This window comes from Astatotilapia calliptera, chromosome 6 (genome assembly GCF_900246225.1).
Source record: "Astatotilapia calliptera chromosome 6, fAstCal1.2, whole genome shotgun sequence".
Lineage (NCBI taxonomy): Eukaryota > Metazoa > Chordata > Actinopteri > Cichliformes > Cichlidae > Astatotilapia > Astatotilapia calliptera.
The window spans coordinates 10,404,743-10,428,653 of NC_039307.1; the positions used below are offsets into that span (position 1 = coordinate 10,404,743).

The following is a 23,911-nucleotide window of genomic DNA, read 5'->3' on the forward strand; positions in this document are numbered from 1 at the left end:
AACACCAGGAAGAAGGAGCACAAGAAGCTGGAGAAGTACCAAGGGCTCAGAGAGGAGCTTGAGAAGATGCGGAGAGTGACGGTAACAGTAGTCCCAGTTGTAATCGGAGCACTGGGTAGGGTGACTCCCAAGCTAGGCGAGTGGCTCCAGCAGATCCCGGGAACAACATCGGAGATCTCTGTCTAGAAGAGCGCAGTCCTAGGAACAGGTAAGACACTGCGCAGGACCCTCAACCCCAGGGCTCTGGTTGAGGATCCGAGCTTGAAGGATAGATTGCCCGCAGGGGTGAGAGGGGAATTTTATATAATTTCTTATAATTTTTTCTTGAAAAGCCAAGGGAGGGCCTAGCCCTGTCAGCCCATTCATACCAGCTGTCCCTGTCTGTACCTAACACTGTTTTCTTCTGTTTACAGTTTCTCTGAGCTGTGTCACCAGCACAGCAGGGGTGATCCGTGTGTCTGGATATGAGGGGGCAGATGTTAATGTTTCTTGTTCCTATAAGACGGGATTTCAATCTTCCGAGAAGTACCTGTGCAAGTCAAACTGTGGCAAGAGTGATGTTCTTATCATGACGACACAACCGAAAAACAAAAAATACTCCATCTACGATGACACAAAGGCTCAAATCTTCACTGTGACGATCTTCAACTTGCAGAAAAGGGATGCAGGGAAATACTGGTGTGGCATCTCCTTATTTGGAAATGACATCTACGCTGAAGTCACAGTGGATGTTGGGCAAGGTAAATAAAATGACCTTATATAGTTATTTAGTATGTTGTAGTTTTGGGGCGCGGGGTTCTCTGACAACAGATGGATTTGTCAAAAGTAGCTAGAGCACACTGGAGAAGGTTTTCAAAACAAAGCATTGACAATTTTTTTTGCACTTACATTAGTGACACTCGTCAGCATGAACAACATTTGAGCAACATTTGACCTTTCTGCACTCCATGTGTCACGATGAAACAGAGGTTTCTCTTTCATCGTGAAACATGGAAGGAAGCAAAGGATACACACAAAAATAAAAAGTAATACAGTACAGATATAAGCATGTTGCTTAGATAAGAGTCAGCACACATTTTTGGATGACAGGATAAAATTAAATGTGAAACTTATTTTAGTTTTTTGACATCTTTTTCTTTGCATTTACTTAGTCTCTATTTTAGCTTGTGACAATTTTTGATGTTTATCTTTCTGACAGACAGCTGCTGTAACAGTGTGACCAAAATAAAAAGCTATAAAGAAGATTCCGTGACCATCAGTTGTCCTTATGAGTCTGAGTACCAGAACAGCCTGAAGTACATCTGCAGAGGAACACGGCCCTCCACATGTCTGCAGCAGGCACTGATCACCTCTGACAACAAAGAAAATGGACGATTCAGACTTGATGATGACAAAGTGTTAGGAAAATTTACAGTGAGCATTACCAGACTGACCCGAAGGGATTCTGGTTTATACCTTTGTGGTGTCCAAAGAAACAGTGGACGAGATGTTTTCTCTGCTGTTGAGCTTCAAGTCAAAGGTGAGAGTTTATAGTTATGTCTCTTATGAAAGCTAATACAGAAAGTATTTATTATATATAATGTATTTTATTATTTCAGAAACAGGAAGCAAAAAATATTGCTGTACAGTAAGATTTATGTTCTCCTAGATAGCTTTTTCTTTTGGGTTAAAGGGACTTAAATGTGATGTAAATCCTCATGCATTCAAAATTTCAATGATTTGTGATTCTAAAATAGGAGTGCTCATTTAGCTATTAATGAAATAAGGAACACAAGGTACCAAATGCTGATCAGTCTAGAGATTTGGTGCTATTTCTGCTGTTTAGACAGACTGGAACATATGATATGTGGATATTATGATACCTCTGTGCAGATTTTATTCTCTTAAATATTTCTTTTCCTGCAGCAATTCACATTCTGGTTTACTTTCTGCCCGCACCTCTGGTTATAATGCTGATACCGACAGTGGCTTGGATCAAGGTTTATAAATGCACCAAAGTGAGAGGTAATACACACATATGCACACAAACACATATATAGATTTGTCCACACACAAGCACTTTAATTTATTGTTTTCTGTGTTGCTCCAGCAGCTGACATCGCCATGAACAGAATCACGATAAACACTGAAGAAGCAGGAGAAGTAAAGCTTAAGGATCATGTGAGAGGAAAATACATGAGACAGTATCAGAAGCATTTCGAAAGTGCAATGTTTGCTGCACCGTACTGGCGATTTAGCTTGCTTTGACAGTGGTCCTGTAAATGTTACGTTTATTCTCAGGAACATCTTCCCACCATGTCCTCTAAAATGTGTACATTATTTCAATATTACATTTCTGTAGACTCCTATTTACTCAGTTTAGGCTAAAAAAATCAGAGAAATAGATGCACCTGGTGCTAGTGGGCCAAAGAAATATGTTATCATCAAGAAATTGTTATGCCATGTGTCCATCTTATTGTGACCTCTGAATTTCACTGTGAGTTTCCTTCGTCATTGTAATCTTTCCTTCTATTTGTTTTTTAGACTTATGAAAACCAAGCTGTTGAGGCGTGTTTCAATTTGGGTTCTTCTGAGGAGCGGAACAACTGGCACATCTATGATAATGATGATGGTGATCATGTGTATGAAGATATCCCTGAGACAGAAGATATGTGTTTTACTTATGAACGCTAAAAGGACAGAACCAAAACAAACCGAACAGTATACAAAACTGTGATCAAATATGTGGTCATATTAATGCCTTTAGTACTAAATGTAAAAAGTCATCTTTATATCGGTCATAACCATTTACTAATTACAGCAACACAAAAAAGAGCCAAACAAAGACGTGTTGAACCTTTCAGTATCCTGACAGTGCTGAAGTGGTCGGGTATCGTTTACGGTGAGTCATGCACTTTTCCCTCTCGATGAACAGTGAGTGGGTTTTGCAGTTGATGTCTTTCTCCAACGCCATGCGTGACTCCTCCAGGCGAGACAGGGACTCTCTGGCTTTGCTCAGCTTCTGCTGTAGAGATGCCAGAGTGGCATCAATCTGCTTCACCTCCCTTTCCAAACTACAGACAGAAGCAAAAAATCAGAGCAGCGAGAAAGACAAAGCAGTTTATTGTTTTGTGCATGCATACCTGAGTTGGGGTTCATCTCTGCACAGCTCCATGTTGGGTCTGAGGGAGCGAAGGTAAAGTCTGGACTGAGCTACTCGCAGTGGAGCTTCTTTGTTGTGAATGGCCTGCTGCAGAGCCACAATGTTTTTCTCCTGGGCACCAATTTGCTCCAAGATCTACACATGAGATAATACAATCAATCATCAACTAATAACCAGTCATTTACTCTGTCTGTCAGTTCATCCACCTGTTTGAGCTGCATATTGAGCTGTGTCTTGGCCTCATTCAGCTCCACACAGCGTTCGCTAAAGGCTCGGTCAACACTGGAGCACTGGACTCTCAGATCCTCAGCCGTGTCCTGCAGCACCTGCTCTACCAGCAATCTAACACACAAGGATTCCATTTGTTTAAAGCAAATAATAAATAATGAACCAGGATCAGTTTCAGATTCTGCTGCAGTATATGAACTAGTATGTGCTCTAACCTGAGACTGTTGGTAGCCTGTTCCTCCTGCACGGCCTTGAACAGGTTGTCTTGTGTAAACTTCGTCCATGATGGGTGGCTGGACACCCTGCAGCAAGTGAAAAAAGTTATCAGGACTGTTTCTCGTTTTTTTTAGGTTTATGTAATATCTCCAGCTGCTCAAACTCACTGTTCTTGCATGGCAGCTGAGCTGGGATGGTGCTGCGTATCTGAACTCATGTTACTGTGTCTTCCGCTGTGGTCATCAAAATGGTAGGCCTGGTACTTATCAGACCAGTCCATCTCTAAAGTGTGCTTGGCTTCTCTGTTCAACCTGATGCATAGACACACATGAAATAAAAGTTTCTGTTTATAGTTATATAAATATTTCATGTTATGAAATTCTACATGTTATGCAGTTTTAAACAGAGTTTCAAACTTACTTGATTTGACTGACAACCTGAGCTGTAGTTCTCTTCAGAAGAGCCTGGACACTCCTGATCAAGTCCACTTCCTGCAAAAGACGGAGTCATCTTACTGGTTAATGTGTTACTGCCATCTGCTGGATCTCATTATTAAACGTTTTACTCTGAAAATATTACAGTAAGAGCTAAGATCAGTTCAAATATGTTTAAATATCACTGAAGACAAGAAAAAGCAGACATTCTTAGTTTGTTGAGGTGAAATCTGCCACTGCCAGTTGATCAGATCACACTAGTTCACATTTGCCATTAACTTAGGTGCGATTCTTTCCCTTTAATTTGAAAAGCATTATTCCAAAATAAAATATCAATGTGTCTAAAATATCCCATAAGCAGTAATTGGTCAAATATCAAATTAAATACACTTTTGAGAAAATGTATCCAAATACAAATTTCACTTTAATTATAATTATACGTTCAGATTTTTGCAAGCCCACACTTAGGCGATATTATTTTGGATCATGAAATATTGTCTATCACCTTGAACAACTCTTCCTCCACAGTGTCTCTGACCAGGTCAGCTCCCAGCCTTCTCGCCCTGCAGTTCAGGTTGTCTGTGGCGATAGCATAGGGAATCTCGGTGGCATCCAGCGCCTTCTCCAGCCGCATCTTCAGCGCCACCAGTGACTCCGTGTCGGCCAGCAGCTGCTCGATGTGCCGCTGCAGCTCAGACTTCCAGTAGTGGATCTCTTGTAGTCTCTCTCCCAGACGACGTGTTCCCTCGGCCTGTGTCTTAAAAGTGGATGCATCGGTGTCTTGGTACAAAGTTCTGGACTCTCGCTGAAGGCTCGTAGCTTCGTGGCAGTCGGTACCGGCTTGCTGAAGTAAGTTTTGGTAGTTGGAGAACCATTCAGTCGGGGTGTATTTAGCCGAGCGGTACCCTGCTGTGGCTAAGCCCGAGGACGGCTGTGGGGCCGCTACAAGGTGATCTTTCTCCGGGACCCCCTGAGCTACAGCTCTGCTGTCATAGTGAGGTCGTGATACTACAACATCCGAGCACATTTTTTTTAACAATTCAAATGGCCTGCAAGAAAAAAGACGCGATTTATTTGGACTGATTAAAGCAGATTTAGTCCCAAATAAAAAGTAGCAGCACTAACATTAACAGTCCGGACCAAGCTGTAGGTTTGTTTGTTTGGTGTTGCCTAGTTACGCATGTTGGCTCAGATGACACGGCTAATCATCAAATGCTAATATCAGTCAAACAACAAACCTAAGTATATAATAATACGATAAATAATAATAAAACTCTGGGACCAATTCAGCGTATACCAGAAGAGAACCATTTTAAATCTCTGTAGTATAGTATACAGAATTTGTTGTTTAGATGCTAAATATAATATAATATAATATAATATAATATAATATAATATAATATAATATAATATAATATAATATAATATAATAACCTTTTATTGTCATTGTACATTTACAACAAAATTATGGGTGCTCCAGGCTGGGAGCAGGAATAAAGTATAAATAGTAAGACAACAGGAATAAATAACAAACTGGTGAAATATATGCAATATATGCAATCAAGAGGAGTGCTTGGAAGTATTGCAAAGGATTTGATCTGAGTATAGAGTCATATGAGTGGCCTGAGTGATGAGGATTATTCAGACCATTGCTGCGGTAGTGAGTGGGAAGGGGTGGTATGTGGGGGGACTTTCTGATTCAGGACGGTGGTGAGGAAGCCTTTGATCCAGGAGCAGGTGGTCCAGTTTGGTGTCGAGGATGTCTGGGGTTATGGTGTTGAGCTTGAGCTGTGGTCCACGAAGGGCATCCTTGGCTCTTCCTGTTCTCAAGATGATGATTATTTGTGAAATTATTACGTTAAAACTAGAGATGGACCGATCCGATATTAGGTATCGGTATCGGCCCGATACTGACATAAATTACTGGATCGGATATCGGAGAGAAATAAAAAATGTAATCCGATCCATTAAATATCAAAAAAGCACCTCACAAAACTTGCAACACCGCATAACTCGGCTCATAACAGTAGCACCTCGGAGCAGTGTGCTCACGTGAATGAGCGGCTGTGTGTAGCCTCCCTACCAATCCAGCGTTTCATCTCTGAGAAAGCTATCCCAGAGAGGGTTTTTTAAAGTGTCACAGGTATGTGAAAATGTCACATGTAGGGCACATCATTTAAGTTATATCAAATAATACAAATGAAGACAAACATATCAGAAAAAATAGGAGATGAACATTAAATAAATCAAGAGCAACCATTTCACAACAATAAAACTAGTGGGGATTACAAACGATTTCAGTAATTGTATATTAAATTCTGCTGCTATTGTCAAACAGAATAATCTAGTACTGGCACTGTTTAACTGTTTTTCTTATTAGAAATTTTTATTTCAACAGTATCTTCTGTTGTGTTGTGATTTTTTCCAGTTTGACCCATCTCTTCCTCACTGTACTAAAAGGCACAATGCTGTTTTAAGGTCTGCCTTTTCGTGCACACCAAAAATTCATGATTTCCAGAAATTTAAAGAAGAACCAACAAAGAGCAAACAGCAGATCGCCCCGTGCAAGGGCTGCAGGGTGTTAACGTGTTAGAGCAGTTAGCTCGCTAACGCGTTAGCGCCGTGCAGCCCCTCGCACGCGGCGATCCGTGTGCGAGGGGCTAACAGAGATTTACCGTGTTAATGCTGTTATGGTGTTAACCTCATTTTAATGAGATTAACGCTGACAGCACTAATTTCAAGTATAACGTAAATTGTTTTCTGTGCAATACATTTGTATCCCTTGTTTGGATGCTTTTAATGCACAAATATATTTGATACCCAGCTTATCTGTCCTTGAAGCTGTATGATACACATCTATTAGTTAAACTGCAGGAATTTCTTAATGGCATACAGGCCTGGATGACCTCTTATTTCCTGCTTCTAAATTCAGATAAAACCGAGTTTATTGTACTCTAAGGCCTGAAAATAATAGAAACATGGTGTCTAACCAGATACTACCTCTTGCCCAGTGTTGGCTGGGTTGGCTCCAGCACTGATGAGGCAAGCTCAGACATGAGTGGTCATCTGATGGGACTAGTTGGTTAGTGAGGGAAAAGAAAAAAGAAGAAAGAAAACACTGTTAAGCAAAGAATAGTGGAGGGCATTTGTAATAGGGTTTATGACAGACGATGGACTTTAGCTTTTGTACATCTGCTGCACTCAGTTCCTCTTCCTCTGCTGCCTTGGGTGGATGTCTGCTTATGGGGACTTCAGCTTCTGAACACACATGTCATAAGAAAGTTTTATGCCTTTTTTGCATGAAAATTTCAGTGCATTGGTCTGTTGTGAATGCTATGGGTATGTTATGATTAAAAAAATACCTTTCAATTTGTAATATTTGTACTTGTGAACTATAACCAGGGCACACAGCAGTAGCAGTAGCAGCACAGAGCGTGCAGCAAAAACCACATAGACTGTGGCATCTGAAAAACAGAAGCCAAAACAGAACAGAGTAAAAAAATACATCAATTTCAGGACCAATACCAAATGTTTACCATAATGTGGAAACATAGTTTACCTTTAATAGACTTACCGGGGACATCTGTTGAATTTAGTCCTACGATTTCCAATATAGTGGTAAAATTTTCAGTGGTGGTGTGCTGCAGAAAGACTGCCAGAGGAAAAATACTTAGCTAATTTAGTTTAAGTCCACATAGCAACAGGCCTCTGTGCTTGGTAGCATTCATATGTCAGTTGACCGGTTCAAAGTTTTGAATCACACTGACGCTATTCATTCAATTTACTTCAGATTTATAGCTACTTACTTCTTATAACAAAATATCCAACAGATTGTACAACATTGTACTATAACATGGTATATTAAGTCACTGAGATATGCTGTTTGACTGGAGTTAAATAGAAGAGAAGAAGAGAATAGAGGAGAGGAACTGCTGATGTAAATGTTGATGTTGAAGGACAGGTATTAGTGACTAGATTAAGCAGCCCTTATGATCACCAGCACCAGTTCAAAGACTTCATGCTCAGTTGCAAACAGGACTCTAAGCAATGCTGTGAAAAGCTAAGTATATGGCTTGATTATATAGCTTCTAGAACAAACCTGAGCAGCAAGAACTTGGAAGTAATTGTTTTCTGTATGACTGATGATTGTGGAGAAATATTGGCCCACTCTTCTTTTGCTTCAGTTCATTCAGGTTTGCAGGGATTTATTTATGCACAGCTCTCAGATCCCACCATGACATTTCAATTGGATTAAGGATTAGACTATCTGTTGCAATTACTGACTTTAATGTGCTGCAAGTGGTGAAATGATAATTTCATGATTTTTAAAACTGTTTTGTTTAAACAACTTTTCTCTATTTAGTTTTTGCATACAGTGTACAGTAGTGGTATGGATAATGATTTGATAAGATGAGCTAAAACAAGGTGTAAGAATATCTCCCCCCAACGCTGCCAGGAGCGGCTCACCAGGTAGAAGCTGTAAGTAAGAAAGTTATCGGCTGTTGAAAACAGTTTGTAATATATATTCAAAATATTCAGAGCTGTGTGAAACCATACACTATACTTTACAAGCTGCTGGCTTGTGGTTTTCAAGCTTATGTTTTCTGCCTATGTGACGAACAAGCAGTTGCAGGGTTTATGACAACAATCCTCCATGATACCCATGAGCCTTGGGGGAGGGGGCGGCTACATGCAGATATCGTGCTAAGAAGTCTGTGAACCTTTTTTAGCACATAAACCTAGATAATTTAACAAGCAGATAGGTTCAATATCTGATAAGCTTTGCATGAAAAAAAGGGTTGGCTTTATTATTTGGGCAAGAAGATGTTATCTCTGTGTCAAAGGCAGCAACACATTTTGTTTTCGGCACTTCTATTTTAGCAGAGGTTTGTTTCGTGTGAATGCTATGCAACTATTTTTCACATGTCAGATAAGAGAACATAGAAATGGTGCTAGTATAGCTGTAAATATGTTGTTTTATTCATATTTTACATCTTATGCCTGTTATGCCTGCTTATCTAGCAGATAGATATTTTAACAAAGGCAAAATAGCCACAGATTACAGTTCTATAGAAGTTTGATTAGTTTAACTAATCAAAGAAAGAGATCAATAACTAGTCAGGAAACCAACAGGGCCCAACATTTCTTGCTCTGTGTAGTATTGTTTTGTCACTATTCTGTGCACCTATTCTATTCGTAGCGTGAAACCCATTATAATTGTTTTTTTAATTTTCTAATGACATTAGAACTGCCAACAACAGCCCGTGTTTGTACAGAGGGGACCAAAAGGAGGAATTTACAGCTCAATTCACTTTGTCCACATCTACACATGTTCATCTTACCCACTGACAGTTGAATCTTTGTGTAGTTTCCAACTCTCCACTGTGAGTCTGATCCACACCAGTATGTCCCAGCATCGGCTGCTTCCAGCTCTGTAATCCTCACCAAGAAAGAGTTGGAATAAGCATCATCTTGCAATGTGAACCTCCTTTGACTGGTTACGTTTGTGCAATTGTTGCGATGGTCTCCCTTACAGAAAAGCTTCTTGTAATCCCAGTTTTGTGCAGGATAAGGACACCGCAGAGTTAGTGGATGTCCTACTGTGCCATTTATTTTAATTGAGTTGAGACAGCACCACTCTGTCAGATTGAAAAACAAAAGATATTCAATACTCAAAAAATATTAAACTTTCTTGGAGAATGTTTGACAGAAACCAGTGCCATCTTAGGGCTGATGTAATGAGGTATAACTAAGACCTCTCACCTTGGACTTCCAGCTCAACCTAAGTGAAAATGTCCAGCTCAGAGTTTCTGTGGATACCACAGAGGTATGACCGTGAATCATTTTGAGTCAAATTGTTAATGGTCACTGTGAATGTTCCTAACACTTTGTCATCATCAAGTGTGAATCGTCCATTTGATTTGGTGTCAGAGGTGATCAGTGCCTGCTGCAGACATGTGGAGGGCCGTGTTCCTCTGCAGATGTACTTCAGGCTGTTCTGGTACTGAGACTCATACGGACAACTGATGGACTCATGACCCTCATAACTTTGGATTTTGGTCACAGTGTCACAGCAGTTGTCTGTCGAGAAAGTAAAGAATATCAGAAGATGTGCTACTGCTACAGAATAGCTAGAAGAGACAGGTTTGTATTTTCACGTCATTCAGACTCTTTTTACATATAGGTATGCTCTCAGCCATCACCCTTTCTATCCTGAATTTACAGTTTTCAGACTTTAAATTCTTAAATCATTTTCAGTGCAATCACATTATAAAACTTTGTAAGATGTTTTATAAAGTTGCATTTTTTCCCCCCAACAGTTACTATGCTTCTATGACAGTTTAAATTTATTTGTATTTGTAAATGTATTTGTATGTATATGTTGTGTAGGCGTATTTACAGTGTTGTTACTGTTCTTCAGAGGTGGTAAAAGTAAAGAGTGTCAACTAGTGTTGAAAAATACTCCAGTAAAAGTTGAAGTGCAGATTCAACTTATTTAAGTGCACCTTATTGTACTTAAGTACAGCTACTTCCCACCTCTGCTGTTCTGACATTGACATTTGACCCCCCCTCCCAATGATGTCAACGGTCACATTTCTATTTAAGACTTCTTTATCTACTAATACTATTATCCTGAAACTGTTGTCATTACTTTCAACTTCATTCATTATGAATTGTATTCACATTAAATGTACAGAAAATGACCCATTTGAGGTTTATAATTTCTTTTTATTATTACTCATACCGAATTTCCTAGAGGAACCCACCTGAGGAATTAATAAAGTTTTATCTTATCTTATCATGTATTAATACGAAAGCAATATTAATCTGCTAATTGTGCTTTGGAAATGTTTTAATAATTGATCACCATATTGGTTTATTCTCCCTTACAGAAGCCTGTTTAAAGCAGGAGGACTATATTAGATTGAAAGAACAGCCATGAGTCGCACTAATTTTCAGAATCGTTGAAGCACAGGGCTGGGGAGGTGGTGTGACAATTTTAAAATAAACTACAAACACCTGGTGAGGGTATTTTTTGAATGGGTTTAATCACACGTTGCAACATGGAGATTGCACTCTGGTCAAATGCCAAAGTGGTCTCTGAAAATGGATGCCACACTGATCTCTTATGTACAACACACAGAAAAAGATATTCCACAACTCTTACATGTTGCCATCACATTATCTCACATGCATATACGTTTAGCTCAGTTCATCCTTGAAACCAGGAGAATTACGACCATGCTGTCACCTCCCTACCTCACAGAGACGAACACCAGGCACCCAATGCCTATCTATCCAACACCCTGGATGTCTCTGGCCTACTCACACTGTGTGTGGAAGGTCTCACTGTGTGTGGAAACACAGATGTGAAGCTTTCCTATATGTATATAACTATGTGACAAGGTGATACTACTATTACTAAGGGATGAAAGGCTGACACTTAGCCTTGTACGCTCTAACTGAAAACTCAAAAATCAGCTTTATGTTTAGAATCTATCATTCTCGTGGCTTTTACTTAAATGTTCTATCTGAATAGTTATTCTTTTATCTGATTTTGTGTGGACGTCAAGTAAATGCATCACTTTGTAAAACTCTGGATACTGTGGCTCCTCTACACATCTTCAAAGCTTCAAAACAGAAGACTCTCTGGTGTTTAATGCCTAAAATGTTAGCAAAAAGTTTAGCACTATGGCTAGTGTGAAATATCTGCTACGTAATTTTTTATATTTTACAGTTACATGCTGTGCTACAGTCATTTCACAATTTCACAGAAAGATTCTAAATCATCTTTTGTCAAAATGAAAAGTTTAATTTTCTTTCTTTTCTTTTTCCCCCTGCCTGTCCCGTTTGGAGCTCCTCTCTGCCTATGCTCCAGGAAAAACCACGAGGTCTAGCTCAAAACTAATGCTGTCCATCCCACGGACTAATCTCAAATCCCGTGGTGATATTTCCTTCTCTGTGGCAGGTCCCAGACTTTGGAATAGTCTGGGATCTGCACAAACACTTGAGCAATTTAAATCATTACTAAAGACACATTTCTATGCCCTGGCTTTTAATACACTATGACCCAAGCATTTTGGTCTTATTTGAATTAGTTTAGTTATTGTTTTAATTATTTTATTGTCCTATTATTGTTTTTTATTGTTATTATTGTATTACATTGTTGCTTTTTAATGCCATTTTTATATTGTTAAGCACTTTGTGCAGCATCGGCTGTTTGAAATGTGCTATATAAATAAATTTGACCTTGACCTTGGATCTTTTGCCATCAGAATTATTGTCTAAAGGCCAAGAAAGATGCCCAAAGGATTCACTTTACCAAGTGGACCATCCCGGCCTTGCTATATTGGCCCATTTGATTGACCTTTGTTTTTATTGTTTATTTTATTTTATTTTCAGTTGTTACATAGGGCAGAGGTCCCCAACCTTTTTTGCGCCACGGACCAGTTTATGCTCGACAATATTTTCACGGACCGGCCTTTAAGGTGTCGTGGATAAATACAACAAAATAAAACTAGTACCGGTACCGAAAAAAAGAAGATTTATTCATAACACACGTGAAAAGACCCAGGAAAACCGAGTTAACGATAAAAACGATAACAAAATAACCCTGAAAACCGATAAAAACCCTCAAAACCATACACACCTGAGCCTCAACTCTCGCGGTCTGGTACCAAACGACTCACGGACCGGTACCGGTCTGAGGCCCGGGGGTTGGGGACCACTGACATAGGGGACAGACATGACTGGGGGAAAGGGAAGGGAGAAAGAAAGCGAGGGAGGGAAAGAAAAACAGCGGGGAAGAGGAACGGTGATAAAGAGCACAAAACAAAAAAGAGGTGGGGGGACAAAAAATATGTGTGTGTATATATATATATATATATATATATATATATATTAGGGGTGCAACGATATTCGTATCGATATTGAACCGTTCGATACAGTGCTTTCGGTTCGGTACGCATATGTATCGAACAATACAAAATTTGTAATTTATTTTATCAACTTTCCTTCTGACGATGCTGTCTGTGTTGAGCGCTCAGTGAATCTGCGTTCGACTATTCCGCCTAGGCTGCACTGTCGAGCGCAGATCCACTGAGCGCTCAACACAGACAGCATCGTCAGAAGGAAGAGTGCAGGGCAAGCTAGCGAGACAGAAGTTAAGCTCTCCTTGCAACATGGACCTCCCCCGCCCTCATTCAGATCTGGCGTTTGGAATTATTTTGGTTTTCATGTGACGTATGACCCTGAAGGTAAGCGAGTCATGGACTAAAGTAAAACAGTATATTGGATGTGCCATGCAATGCTCAATTACATTGGTGGGAACTAGTGTGTTAGCGCAGTTAGCACGTTAACGTGTTGGCCGTCTAGCCCCATGCACGGGCGATCGGCGGTGGCTCGTTAACAGAGATTTGCCGTGTTGTGGCGTTAAGGTCATTTCAATGAGATTAACCTGAAAGCACTAGTGGGAACACAACGAATATGACTGCACATTTACGCCGACATCATCCTAGTGCAAAGACAAGTGGAAGCAGACAAAAACAAGCAAGCATGCTCCTAACTTTAGCCGAGTCATTTAGACAGCTGTTAGCACAGGATTCTCCTCATGGGGAGCTGATATGTTTAATATGCTGCTGAGAATATAGCCCAGAAGAAGCGGATAGTATAGCTTTTATTTTGGAAAGAGACATTTCTCTGTAATAAACTCTCTTTTCCAAAGATGAGTGATTCCTCAATCAGATACAGGGCTTGCAATATCGCTAGCCCGACGTCCCGGGGCTAGCGATTTTTTCAGTCGGGCTACCAAAATCTATCTCTTTCCTGCCCGTTGGGCTATTGTAGGAAGGAAAAATATATGTCAATGCTTTTGCATTCTTTCAGAAATGTAGCTGGGTAATTATGTCATTGGCATTGGTGAGCCACTGTCAATATGTGACATATTGAAATCGCGTTTGAATTTGCGCTTTTTTCTTTGCTTTCACTTTGCAATCGTGCGAACTGTGTATAGAGAGCGACAGCACTGATCTGTGAGTGATGATAATTTGCGCACCAATTCCTCTCGTTAGCTTACTATGCAAACATGACAAGTGAAATCTCCCGCAGCAAGCTTAAACATGTGAGAGGTTGATCGCGCAGAGAATCGCTGAGCTTATGTGAGTGCGTGTGTAAAAGCAGCAGGATATATATTTTAGTTCTGCTGAGCCAAATAAGACAGGTCAGGGTGAAGAAGTGACAGCCAAAGAAAAGCTTACCACAAAACGGAGAAGTTATGACAAATCAGACTATAAGGCAAAAAGAAAGTGCAGCTTTATGGTTTCATGGACAAAAGAATTTCTGTGGCTGCAATATGATGAGCTAAATAACCAGGGCTGCACATAAGTGGTCCGCAGGTGCGCATTCGCTGTCAAAATAAAAAACACGCACAAGGGTTAGGGTTAGGGTTAAATTTAAAAACTGTACTTTTGAGTTAAAATATATATTTATAATTTTAATAAATGACAAATTAAAAAGGCATGAACATTTTTTTTGTATCGAAAAAATATCGAACCGTGACACCAAAGTATCGAACCGAACCGAACCGTGAATTTTGTGTATCGTTGCACCCCTAATATATATATATATATATATATATATATATATATATATATATATATATATATATATATATATATATATCACCTGCTGAGAGAGAAAAAAAAAGAAGAGAAGACAAGCAAAAAACAGAGAGCAATATAATAAACAACATCATCATGACAATCTATTTGAATATAACAGTAAATACTTAATATTTGGGCGATCGTGGCTCAAGAGTTGGGAGTTCGCCTTGTAATCGGAAGGTTGCCGATCGAGCCCCGGCTCGGACAGTCTCGGTCGTTGTGTCCTTGGGCAAGACACTTCACCCGTTGCCTACTGGTGGTGGTCAGAGGGCCCGGTGGCGCCAGTGTCCGGCAGTCTCGCCTCTGTCAGTGCGCCCCAGGGTGGCTGTGGCTACAATGTAGCTTGCCATCACCAGTGTGTGAATATGTGTGTGTGTGTATGGATGGATGACTGGATATGTAAAGCGCTTTGGGGTCCTTAGGGACTAGTAAAGCGCTATATAAATACAGGCCAGGCCATAATATTGAATATTATTGTGCAGCCTGTACGATTGACAGCGCACAGTGTGCGATTGACAGCGCACAGTGTGCTTTGAGGTAGGAGCCAAAAAGGGTGTAATTTGTATCTGTGAGCACCCGTGTGTACACCTGTGAGCATGAGTGCACTTGTATTCAAAAGGTTCCTTCATGTAACGATCCGCTAGAGGGTGTGGGGAGCCATAGCCCCGTCCTCCAGAGCATGAAGCAGGTATGGAGGCGATCCAGACATCCAGAGACCCTCAGAGCACAAGAGACCAAGAAAGACCAATGGAGGGGCAACCGTGCCACTCTCCCGGAAAGAGCTGAGGAGAGCCCCAGATGAGGGGTCACCCAGCAGCCGTGGAGCAGAAGCCAGAGGGGGTTGCAGTGTCGTGCACATGAGCTCCAATGGCAGCCTGGTGTGCCAGAGTGGACTGAGCCCCAGGCCCAGAGGCCAAGGGCACCCCACCACCCGAAGGGGCCTGACCGATCCACAGGCGCCAGGCCCTGACAAGCAGCCACCGGCAGCCACCCAATCGGACGGTTATGAATCAGCGAGACAGACTGCCCGCTGCAGTGGTGGTCCTGTTCTGGCCTGCAAGTATTTGATTCGTCCTTCCACTTCTGTCCCATGTGAGAGACTGTTCTCACTTGCACGTCACATAGTAACAAAAAAGAGAGCTGCCTTGAGCTCTGAAAATGTGAACAGGCTAGTTTGCCTAAGTAACTGAGTAGCTGAAAGAGACAGACAGTAAAAAAGCATGGAGGTATTGTCACTCCAATGGGGTTTTTACGTTTTGCACTAAAATCTTCGATGTACTGTGCAAAATAATTTTGACTAAGGTTACTCACAGTTTAAAGGTGAAGCTGGCCAAATAATCTTTTCTGTTTCTGCCTTATTTTTTTAAAAAGGAAAAACTGCAATTTACGTTGAAATATTTATTATTATTATTTAAAGATAATACCATTTTGAAAATGTACTTAAACTACTTAAGATAACACTTTATTTTTAAGTCTGCCCAATTTTGGCCACGGATATTATTTTTTTTCTTCTCTGTTTTGCATTGAAATGCAGTTTAAATCCTTTTTCCCCATAAATTGAAAGTTCTTGAGTTTACAATATTCATGTCCATTATTTGATTCTGTCACCCACTAAAACCCTTTTAAATTAAAAAAAGACATTTGTGCTTTGGGGCAAATTTTCTTGTGAGATTTAATGACTGCAATTAATCAAGATGAATTACTTACAAAGCCTCATTAATTTCTTTAATTGAGTCCCACCCCTAATATATCCGGTCGTTAAGTCTGACGTCACTAGCCGTGTCTGGGCCTAAACTCCACTGCAGGTCCATATATCAAACGATCACTATGGCATTACTGAGAGTTGAAGAACTGTCTAAGGTCTTTCATCTTTAATAAAATGATCAGCGTTCTGCTCTACCAGGTGTAACAATTGAGTTTAACATCCAGGCATCCATGAAAACGGAATTTATGACAGTTAGAAGTTAGCAGGAAGTTAGCTCGCTAGCTTCTATCTAAATACAATATAGCATGTCCTGACTGCGGGGTTTTGGAAACAAATTAAAACGTACACCTCTGTTATCACCTCCAACATAAATGAAGACAGAAAACTAAACAGCAGTGACGTTTGTAGGGTTACTGAAGTTTGGCTAGCTGGTATATAATGATGTGCTACGTGACCGCTAGTGACACAGCTATGTTAGCATAATGTAAACAAGCTAACTTTTTTTCCACTGGATAAAAGTTAACGTGAGTGTTCTCGGTGGTCAGGAACAAATGTAATCACATGGTAGGATGCTGTAAAAGGACCAAACTTCAGCCAGGAGAACAACTGAGATAATCCATCCACGATACGAGGTTAGTTATTCATATACTGCTGCATGGGTTGGGCTGTAGTTACATCCTAAGGTTTTAAAAACTGAGCTTAAATAAATGATTAGCGGTAATAAAAGCCGAGGGAGGTCAACAGTGATCACTGACTGTTGTTGCTTTTTGAGATTAAATAGAAGAAAATACAAAACATTAGACATGTTAACAACACAAAAGCCATATTAAACGCAGACTACTTTAGGCCCGGAAGTAGGATTCGTCAAGTCATCACTTAACGACTGGATTGGGAGCCGTGTTTTTTTTTTTTCTTTCTCTCACCCTCTCTCTCGCACTTTTTTTCGCTACACTCGAGCCTTGTGCTTTGCGCTCGAGTGCATTCATACAAGCACTTTTTTCTATGTTTGTTTTTTAGGTAAGTGCACCAGAGAGCAACTTAGGGTTAATATCTTGCCTAAGAATATTTGGCATGCAGACTAGGGCAACCAGGGATTGAGGCACACCAAACATTCGATTACTAGATGACCTGATCCACTTTCTGAGCTACAGACTACACAGTATTTTATTTTAAAATGGATTTTCTTTTAAATAAAATAAGTCAATCTGATGAATTTTCAAAGCGTTCCTTTAATTTTTAAACATCCCAAAACTTGTTCACAGTTTTGTTCATTTAATAAGAGAAACAAAGGCACTAAGTGTGGACAGTGACTGTTTTTTCTTTTGTTAACAACCCGTGACAGGTCGTTAAGAAAATAAGCATACATCTGGAAAGTCAAAAATGGTTATCCTGAAAAATAGAAACTTTAAACAATTTTCTTTCTAAACAACAATTTATGTTGTACATGTTCTTATTAAAATATTTATAACTTCTCTCCCACACTCCATCCTCTGTCATATCATAGGTATACAAAACATTGACAGTATGAAAAACAGTATAAAATAGTAAATTAAAAAAGTTTTGCAATTAACATACATGAAGACCAGTCCATTTCAAATTAATGAGTGATACAATCTGATGTCTTGTCCAGTATATCTATGCACCATAACTACTGTATTCAGAGTTACACTAACACATCACCTGCAGGGGTCAGTGCCACACTCTAAGAACTGTATAACTTTTGAAGGAGGACAAAAATCTGGTCTCCTCAGAAGAAGATCAAAGCTCCTGTCATCATGCTTCAATAGAAAAGACTGGGCTGGTTTGAATAACCGACCGAGTCAGCAGTTTTGCGGATGTTTCTGTGTTTTTTTCTTTTGAAATGTTTTATTTTCTTTTTGAATATCTCAAGAATACAGTGGGGCAAAAAAGTATTTAGTCAGCCACCGATTGTGCAAGTTCCCCCACTTAAAATGATGACAGAGGTCAGTAATTTGCACCAGAGGTACACTTCAACTGTGAGAGACAGAATGTGAAAAAAAAATCCATGAATGCACATGGTAGGATTTGTAAAGAATTTATTCGTAAATTAGGGTGGAAAATAAGTATTTGGTCACCTCAAACAAGGAAAATCTCTGGCTCTCACAGACCTGTAACGTCTTCTGTAAGAAGCTTTTCTGTCCCCCACTCGTTACCTGTATGAATGGCACCTGTTTGAACTCATCTGTATAAAAGACACCTGTCCACAGCCTCAAACAGTCAGACTCCAAACTCCGCCATGGCCAAGACCAAAGAGCTTTCGAAGGACACCAGGAAAAGTATTGTAGACCTGCACCAGACTGGGAAGAGTGAATCTACAATAGGCAAGCAGCTTGGTGTGAAAAAATCAACTGTGGGAGCAATCATCAGAAAATGGAAGACATACAAGACCACTGATAATCTCCCTCGATCTGGGGCTCCACGCAAGATCTCATCCCGTGGGGTCAAAATGATCATGAGAACGGTGAGCAAAGATCCCAGAACCACACGGGGGGACCTGGTGAATGACCTGCAGAGAGCTGGGACCAAAGTAACAAAGGTCACTATCAGTAACACACTACAACGGCAGGGAATCAAATCCCGCAGTGCCAGACGTGTTCCGCTGCTGAAGCCAGTGCATGTCCAGGCCCGTCTGAAGTTTGCCAGAGAGCACATGGATGATACAGCAGAGGATTGGGAGAATGTCATGTGGTCAGATGAAACCAAAGTAGAACTTTTTGGTATAAACTCAACTCGTCGTGTTTGGAGGAAGAAGAATACTGAGTTGCATCCCAAGAACACCATACCTACTGTGAAGCATGGGGGTGGAAACATCATGCTGTGGGGCTGTTTTTCTGCCAAGGGGACAGGACGACTGATCCGTGTTAAGGACAGAATGAATGGGGCCATGTATCGTGAGATTTTGAGCCAAAACCTCCTTCCATCAGTGAGAACTTTGAAGATGAAACGAGGCTGGGTCTTCCAACATGACAATGATCTAAAACACACCGCCCGGGCAACAAAGGAGTGGCTCCGTAAGAAGCATTTGAAAGTCCTGGAGTGGCCTAGCCAGTCTCCAGACCTCAACCCCATAGAAAATCTGTGGCGGGAGTTGAAAGTCCGTGTTGCTCGGCGACAGCCCCAAAACATCACTGCTCTCGAGAAGATCTGCATGGAGGAATGGGCCAAAATACCAGCTACTGTGTGTGCAAACCTGGTAAAGACCTATAGTAAACGTTTGACCTCTGTTATTGCCAACAAAGGTTATGTTACAAAGTATTGAGTTGTATTTTTGTTATTGACCAAATACTTATTTTCCACCCTGATTTACGAATAAATTCTTTACAAATCCTACCATGTGGATTCATGGATTTTTTTTTCACATTCTGTCTCTCACAGTTGAAGTGTACCTCTGGTGCAAATTACTGAACTCTGTCATCATTTTAAGTGGGGGAACTTGCACAATCGGTGGCTGACTAAATACTTTTTTGCCCCACTGTATATTGCCATGAGTTTGCTGATTACGGCAAAAACGTATGTTCTAATGAAAAACACATTTGATCAGTACGTTTTTTTGCACATCTTAAGTAAACAGCATTACCATACGAACGAACAAACAAACCAACCAACCAAAAACTGACATATTGTGACCAGAAATAGATTTTTTTCACGTTACACTCATGTTGATCATTTAAATTTAGGGGTTTCCACAGTTTATAGAAAAAGAGCAAATGTTTTTATGAACACTTTAAGCAATATTAATGAAAGAAAAGATATGGATCACAGATACAAACTCTTTTATCTTCTGTTGGCTTTATGGAAATTTTCATTACAGTAGATGTCTTCTGTTGCGTTTGCGGTCATGATTTCATAGACGCCTTCCTCTCCACCTCCATCTTTGCAGACTTTTTGCTGTACGTATGTCATCACAACTTCTTGATTTTTATAAATCTAAAGATGAATCAACACACAATAAACAGAACAATTAATGACACATGTTGCAGAAATCTGTGTTGTTATGGAAACATTTTGAAAAAATGTTGTTTACACTGGCTCTGTAGCCAAAATAGCCTCATGCTTCCACCAGTGAGACAAGTTGCAGTGTACATATGTGCCTGTCCAGACTCCAGACATATGAAAACTGAAGAAAATACAACTACAAGTTATAAATGTCATTTGTTTAGAAGACTGGGAGAACAAAACAACAATATTAAAAATAGAGATGTTGCAAAGAAACAGATTCTAAAACATGAATACTTACATTATCAGCACCACATGAATTCTATATCTTTGGTTGTTTAAGTCCAGCCAATACATGAGTTTAGTCATCCCACAAGCTGCACAGATCTGGGTTATGATGGACATATGTTGGAAAAGTGTTTTTTCTACTCTAACACTATAGGCAGAGTAGCTGCTTTCTGTTGTGTATCTCTGACAGTGAGACTCATTGCAGTATGCATTCATGTCCAGATTTATAATAACCATAATATAGAAACCATTCTGAAGGAATTACAATTAAGGATAATGAATGTAACGGCACATAATATAGTACGTTTTTTAAGAGCCACTCTTAAGTGCCCCAGTGTAATACACTTATTTATCACCAGTCAAAGCCACATTAAAAACAGGCAAAGGGAGCACTTCTCTTTTGTTGTGTGAATTAGCTGCATGGTTCTCAATCACTTGGTTAATTAGCACCCAGCCATGAAAGCTCAGAGAAACCTTGATCTATACAATCACCTAAGCTGTGACAGATTGCAACAGTTTGTTCTGCTGCGGAGTTACAGCATATAACATATTTTTTTCTGTTAGTCATTTGTGTTAGATGGTGGCATAATATGCGCATAATATAAAAGTCGTAAAGCAAATAAAAAAAATTGAGAAAAATGAAGAAACTCCATTCAAAGAAATGATTCAATTTCCAATTGCAATCTTAGTCATCTCACTGCCCTTGAGTTATTCCACCATTGTAGCCACACTACAGCCTGTGTGAGGCTGTTCATAGCTGTAGCAGGACCTTTATCTGCATTCCGATGTCAAATTGCTATCATTGTCTCAGCATCAAAAATAAAAATGTACACATAATTACAAATTCCAATTGTGCCAAATTCTTTTATATTTTTATATTTTATGCATAAAACTCTGATAATGCTTTACACTTTAGTTTTCTTACTCCACTTTCTGCAGCCCCCATCACTTCCTCTATGTTTTTTCCCTTGGGTGTATTTCTGCTCATGGTGTCATCGGCTTCTGAAAATACATAGTATACATAGTGGTTGTACTTCATTTGCATCTATATTTGCATCTATATTTGAGTGTAAGCATGTCCATGTGTACATGACTGTAAAAGATACCATTAACTCTTGAGCATCTGTTCTTATAAATCGTAACTAGGAGACACATCAGTAGCAGGACAGGAGGTATAGTGTAAACCACATAGAGTGCTGCATCTGAAAAACAGAAACCAAAAGAGAAGACAATAAAAAGAAACACTTTCCAAAACACTTACCATATTTTTCAGGCTGTAAGGCGCACTTAAAATCCTTTAATTTTCTCAAAAATCGCTTAATAATCTGGTGCGCTTTATGTATGAATTTTCGTTGTGCTTACTGACCTTGAACCAATTTTATGTGGTACACAGCGCTCAAAAATCTGTCAAAAAATGTTGTAGTACGACTTTCGTAAGCTACGAAGCCGCACCACTTGATGGATTATCTGAACTTTACGGACACCGTAGTTAGGAGCTTCGCGGAGTAATCCGGGACTAAACTCCACTTCAGGTCCAAAAGTCAAACGAACACTGCGGCATCACTGAGAGTCAAAATCTGTCTAAATTCTTCTGTAATAAAGAAGAAGTAAAGCAGTGTTGCTGCTTTACCGAGAAAGTACAAAAAATGAGTTGAGTAAAGTTTGACTTATCTGACTGTTATAATCCGGTGTGCCTTATGGTCCGAAAAATACGATAATAACTTAAGAGCAGAAATGTGGCCCTTCACTATGCTTTCATGTTCACTTTTCTTTTCGTTAATAGTTATGTGTATTTTAACATAACACAAACCCACAGATGTTTTAACATATCGGTGTGACATAGACTTACTTCATGTACTGTAACCATGAAACCATAACCATAAACAAAACCAATTGTTAACCTTAAATGTGAAAAGGTACTTGTTCTCACAACATTTCTCAGCTGGCATGCACACTAACAGAAACACATATGCAGTTTATATTTTCTATAATAGCTTTACCTGGGATTTTTCTGGTGTGCTGCAAAAAGACTGTAAGAGAAAAACACTCTTAGTGTTGTTACCACATTCATTTCAAGACAGACTTTGTTTTTTCTATTTTTTTAACAGAATGGCTAGTAAAAGATGACATTTCATCAGATATGACTTACTGATTAAAATAATTTCAACAAAACAAATGTTATATATTCTTTTATATAAAAAGAATGCTTTACTGTCTTTAATATGTGGCTAGTCAAAACAAGTTATAGCATGTGGATTATATTCTCCTCCAATGATGACAGAAGTCTCCACACACCATCACACTGCCTCCATCAAAACCTTTTACCCTAAGGGTGCAGCAATTACTATAATGTTCTCTATATCTTCTCCATAGCTTAACCATATGATCCGAGTCCTGAAAGTGGAATCCGCACTGATTGATGAAGATGATGTTCCTCCACATGTTAAGGTTCAAGTGCACATTTTGCTGCCACCAGCGCAAACAACACTATGAGACAAGATACTGGCTGTGTGCAGTCTGTTCCATATTGTCTGGGTAAGGAGGCGTTGGCCTTTTCTACTCACCCATTCACACCAGCACTATTTTCTATGATTAAATGCTTTCTATTTAATACCAGCACACATTCACACACCAATGCATGCATCGGAGAGCAATTTGGGGTTCAGTATCTTGTCCAAGGATATTTGGCATGCAGCCAAGCATCGAACCTGATTTAAGAGAGATTAGATTGTGTTTCTGTCATGTAGTGATTGCGCTTAACTGTATGAAGCTTATTAGACATTATGAAACTGTCATGGTCCTGGGTCTTTTGAGGCAGCGTTTTGTGTTTCTTCTTATTATTATTAGGTATTCTGTTTGAGACTTTCTTTTTTTGGTTTTGGTTTCTGTACTTCCTTGGTTTAGTGTTCAGTCATCCCTGCTTGTGTGTTCCCTCTGCTCTTTCAGTTTCATGTCTCTGAGTTCTGTCAGTGTATGTTTCCTGTTTTACTTTGAAGGCCCTTATTTGGTGTCAGTGTATTTAGTTTGCGTCCTTCCTGTCTCGTCATGTCAATTAGGTTCAGCTGTGTCTCCCTCCTTTGTGCAGTTTCCTTGTTTCCCCACGTGTATTTATAGTGTGTGTCCTCTTGTGCTTGTTTCTGGTCCATCTGTGTTGTTTCCCTGAGTCACTCTGTGTCCCTCCATGCTGTTCTCCCTCCTTGTCGTTCTTCGTGTTACCTCTGCTCTCCATACCCTCACCCTTTGAGGTTTGTTGTTTAGTTCTTAGCTTTCCCAGTTTAGA

General features: G+C 39.8%; 2 protein-coding genes across 2 annotated transcripts in view; both read right to left on the reverse strand.

The window, feature by feature from the left end:
- Positions 1–2,036: 2,036 nt before the first annotated feature.
- Positions 2,037–5,208, reverse strand: tekt4 (tektin 4). The gene is made up of 8 exons (XM_026169257.1): positions 4,526–5,208; positions 4,007–4,077; positions 3,754–3,897; positions 3,586–3,672; positions 3,349–3,484; positions 3,123–3,277; positions 2,837–3,053; positions 2,037–2,125 (listed from the first exon to the last, which is right to left on the reverse strand). Exons 1-7 carry the CDS (start codon positions 5,045–5,047, stop codon positions 2,840–2,842), a joined length of 1,329 nt encoding a protein of 442 aa, XP_026025042.1. The 5' UTR covers positions 5,048–5,208; the 3' UTR covers positions 2,037–2,125; positions 2,837–2,839.
- A 4,185-nt stretch (positions 5,209–9,393) lies between these two features.
- Positions 9,394–23,911, reverse strand: part of LOC113023401 (polymeric immunoglobulin receptor-like) — a 28,590-nt gene continuing 14,072 nt past the window's right edge. Inside the window, 3 exon segments of the mRNA XM_026169402.1 lie at positions 9,394–9,452; positions 9,555–9,659; positions 9,784–10,101. Of these exon segments, the coding sequence (XP_026025187.1) occupies positions 9,451–9,452; positions 9,555–9,659; positions 9,784–10,101 (425 nt within the window). The 3' untranslated portion in view covers positions 9,394–9,450.

Excerpts from the sequence above, each read along its gene's own strand:
- tekt4 (XM_026169257.1), bottom strand. The coding sequence starts at position 5,047 with ATGTGCTCGGATGTTGTAGTATCACGACCTCACTATGACAGCAGAGCT. Across the intron at positions 4,078-4,525 it reads TGGAGGAAGAGTTGTTCAAG|GAAGTGGACTTGATCAGGAG; the intron begins GTGATAGACAAT and ends CGTCTTTTGCAG. Across the intron at positions 3,278-3,348 it reads TCAATATGCAGCTCAAACAG|ATCTTGGAGCAAATTGGTGC; the intron begins GTGGATGAACTG and ends TCTCATGTGTAG.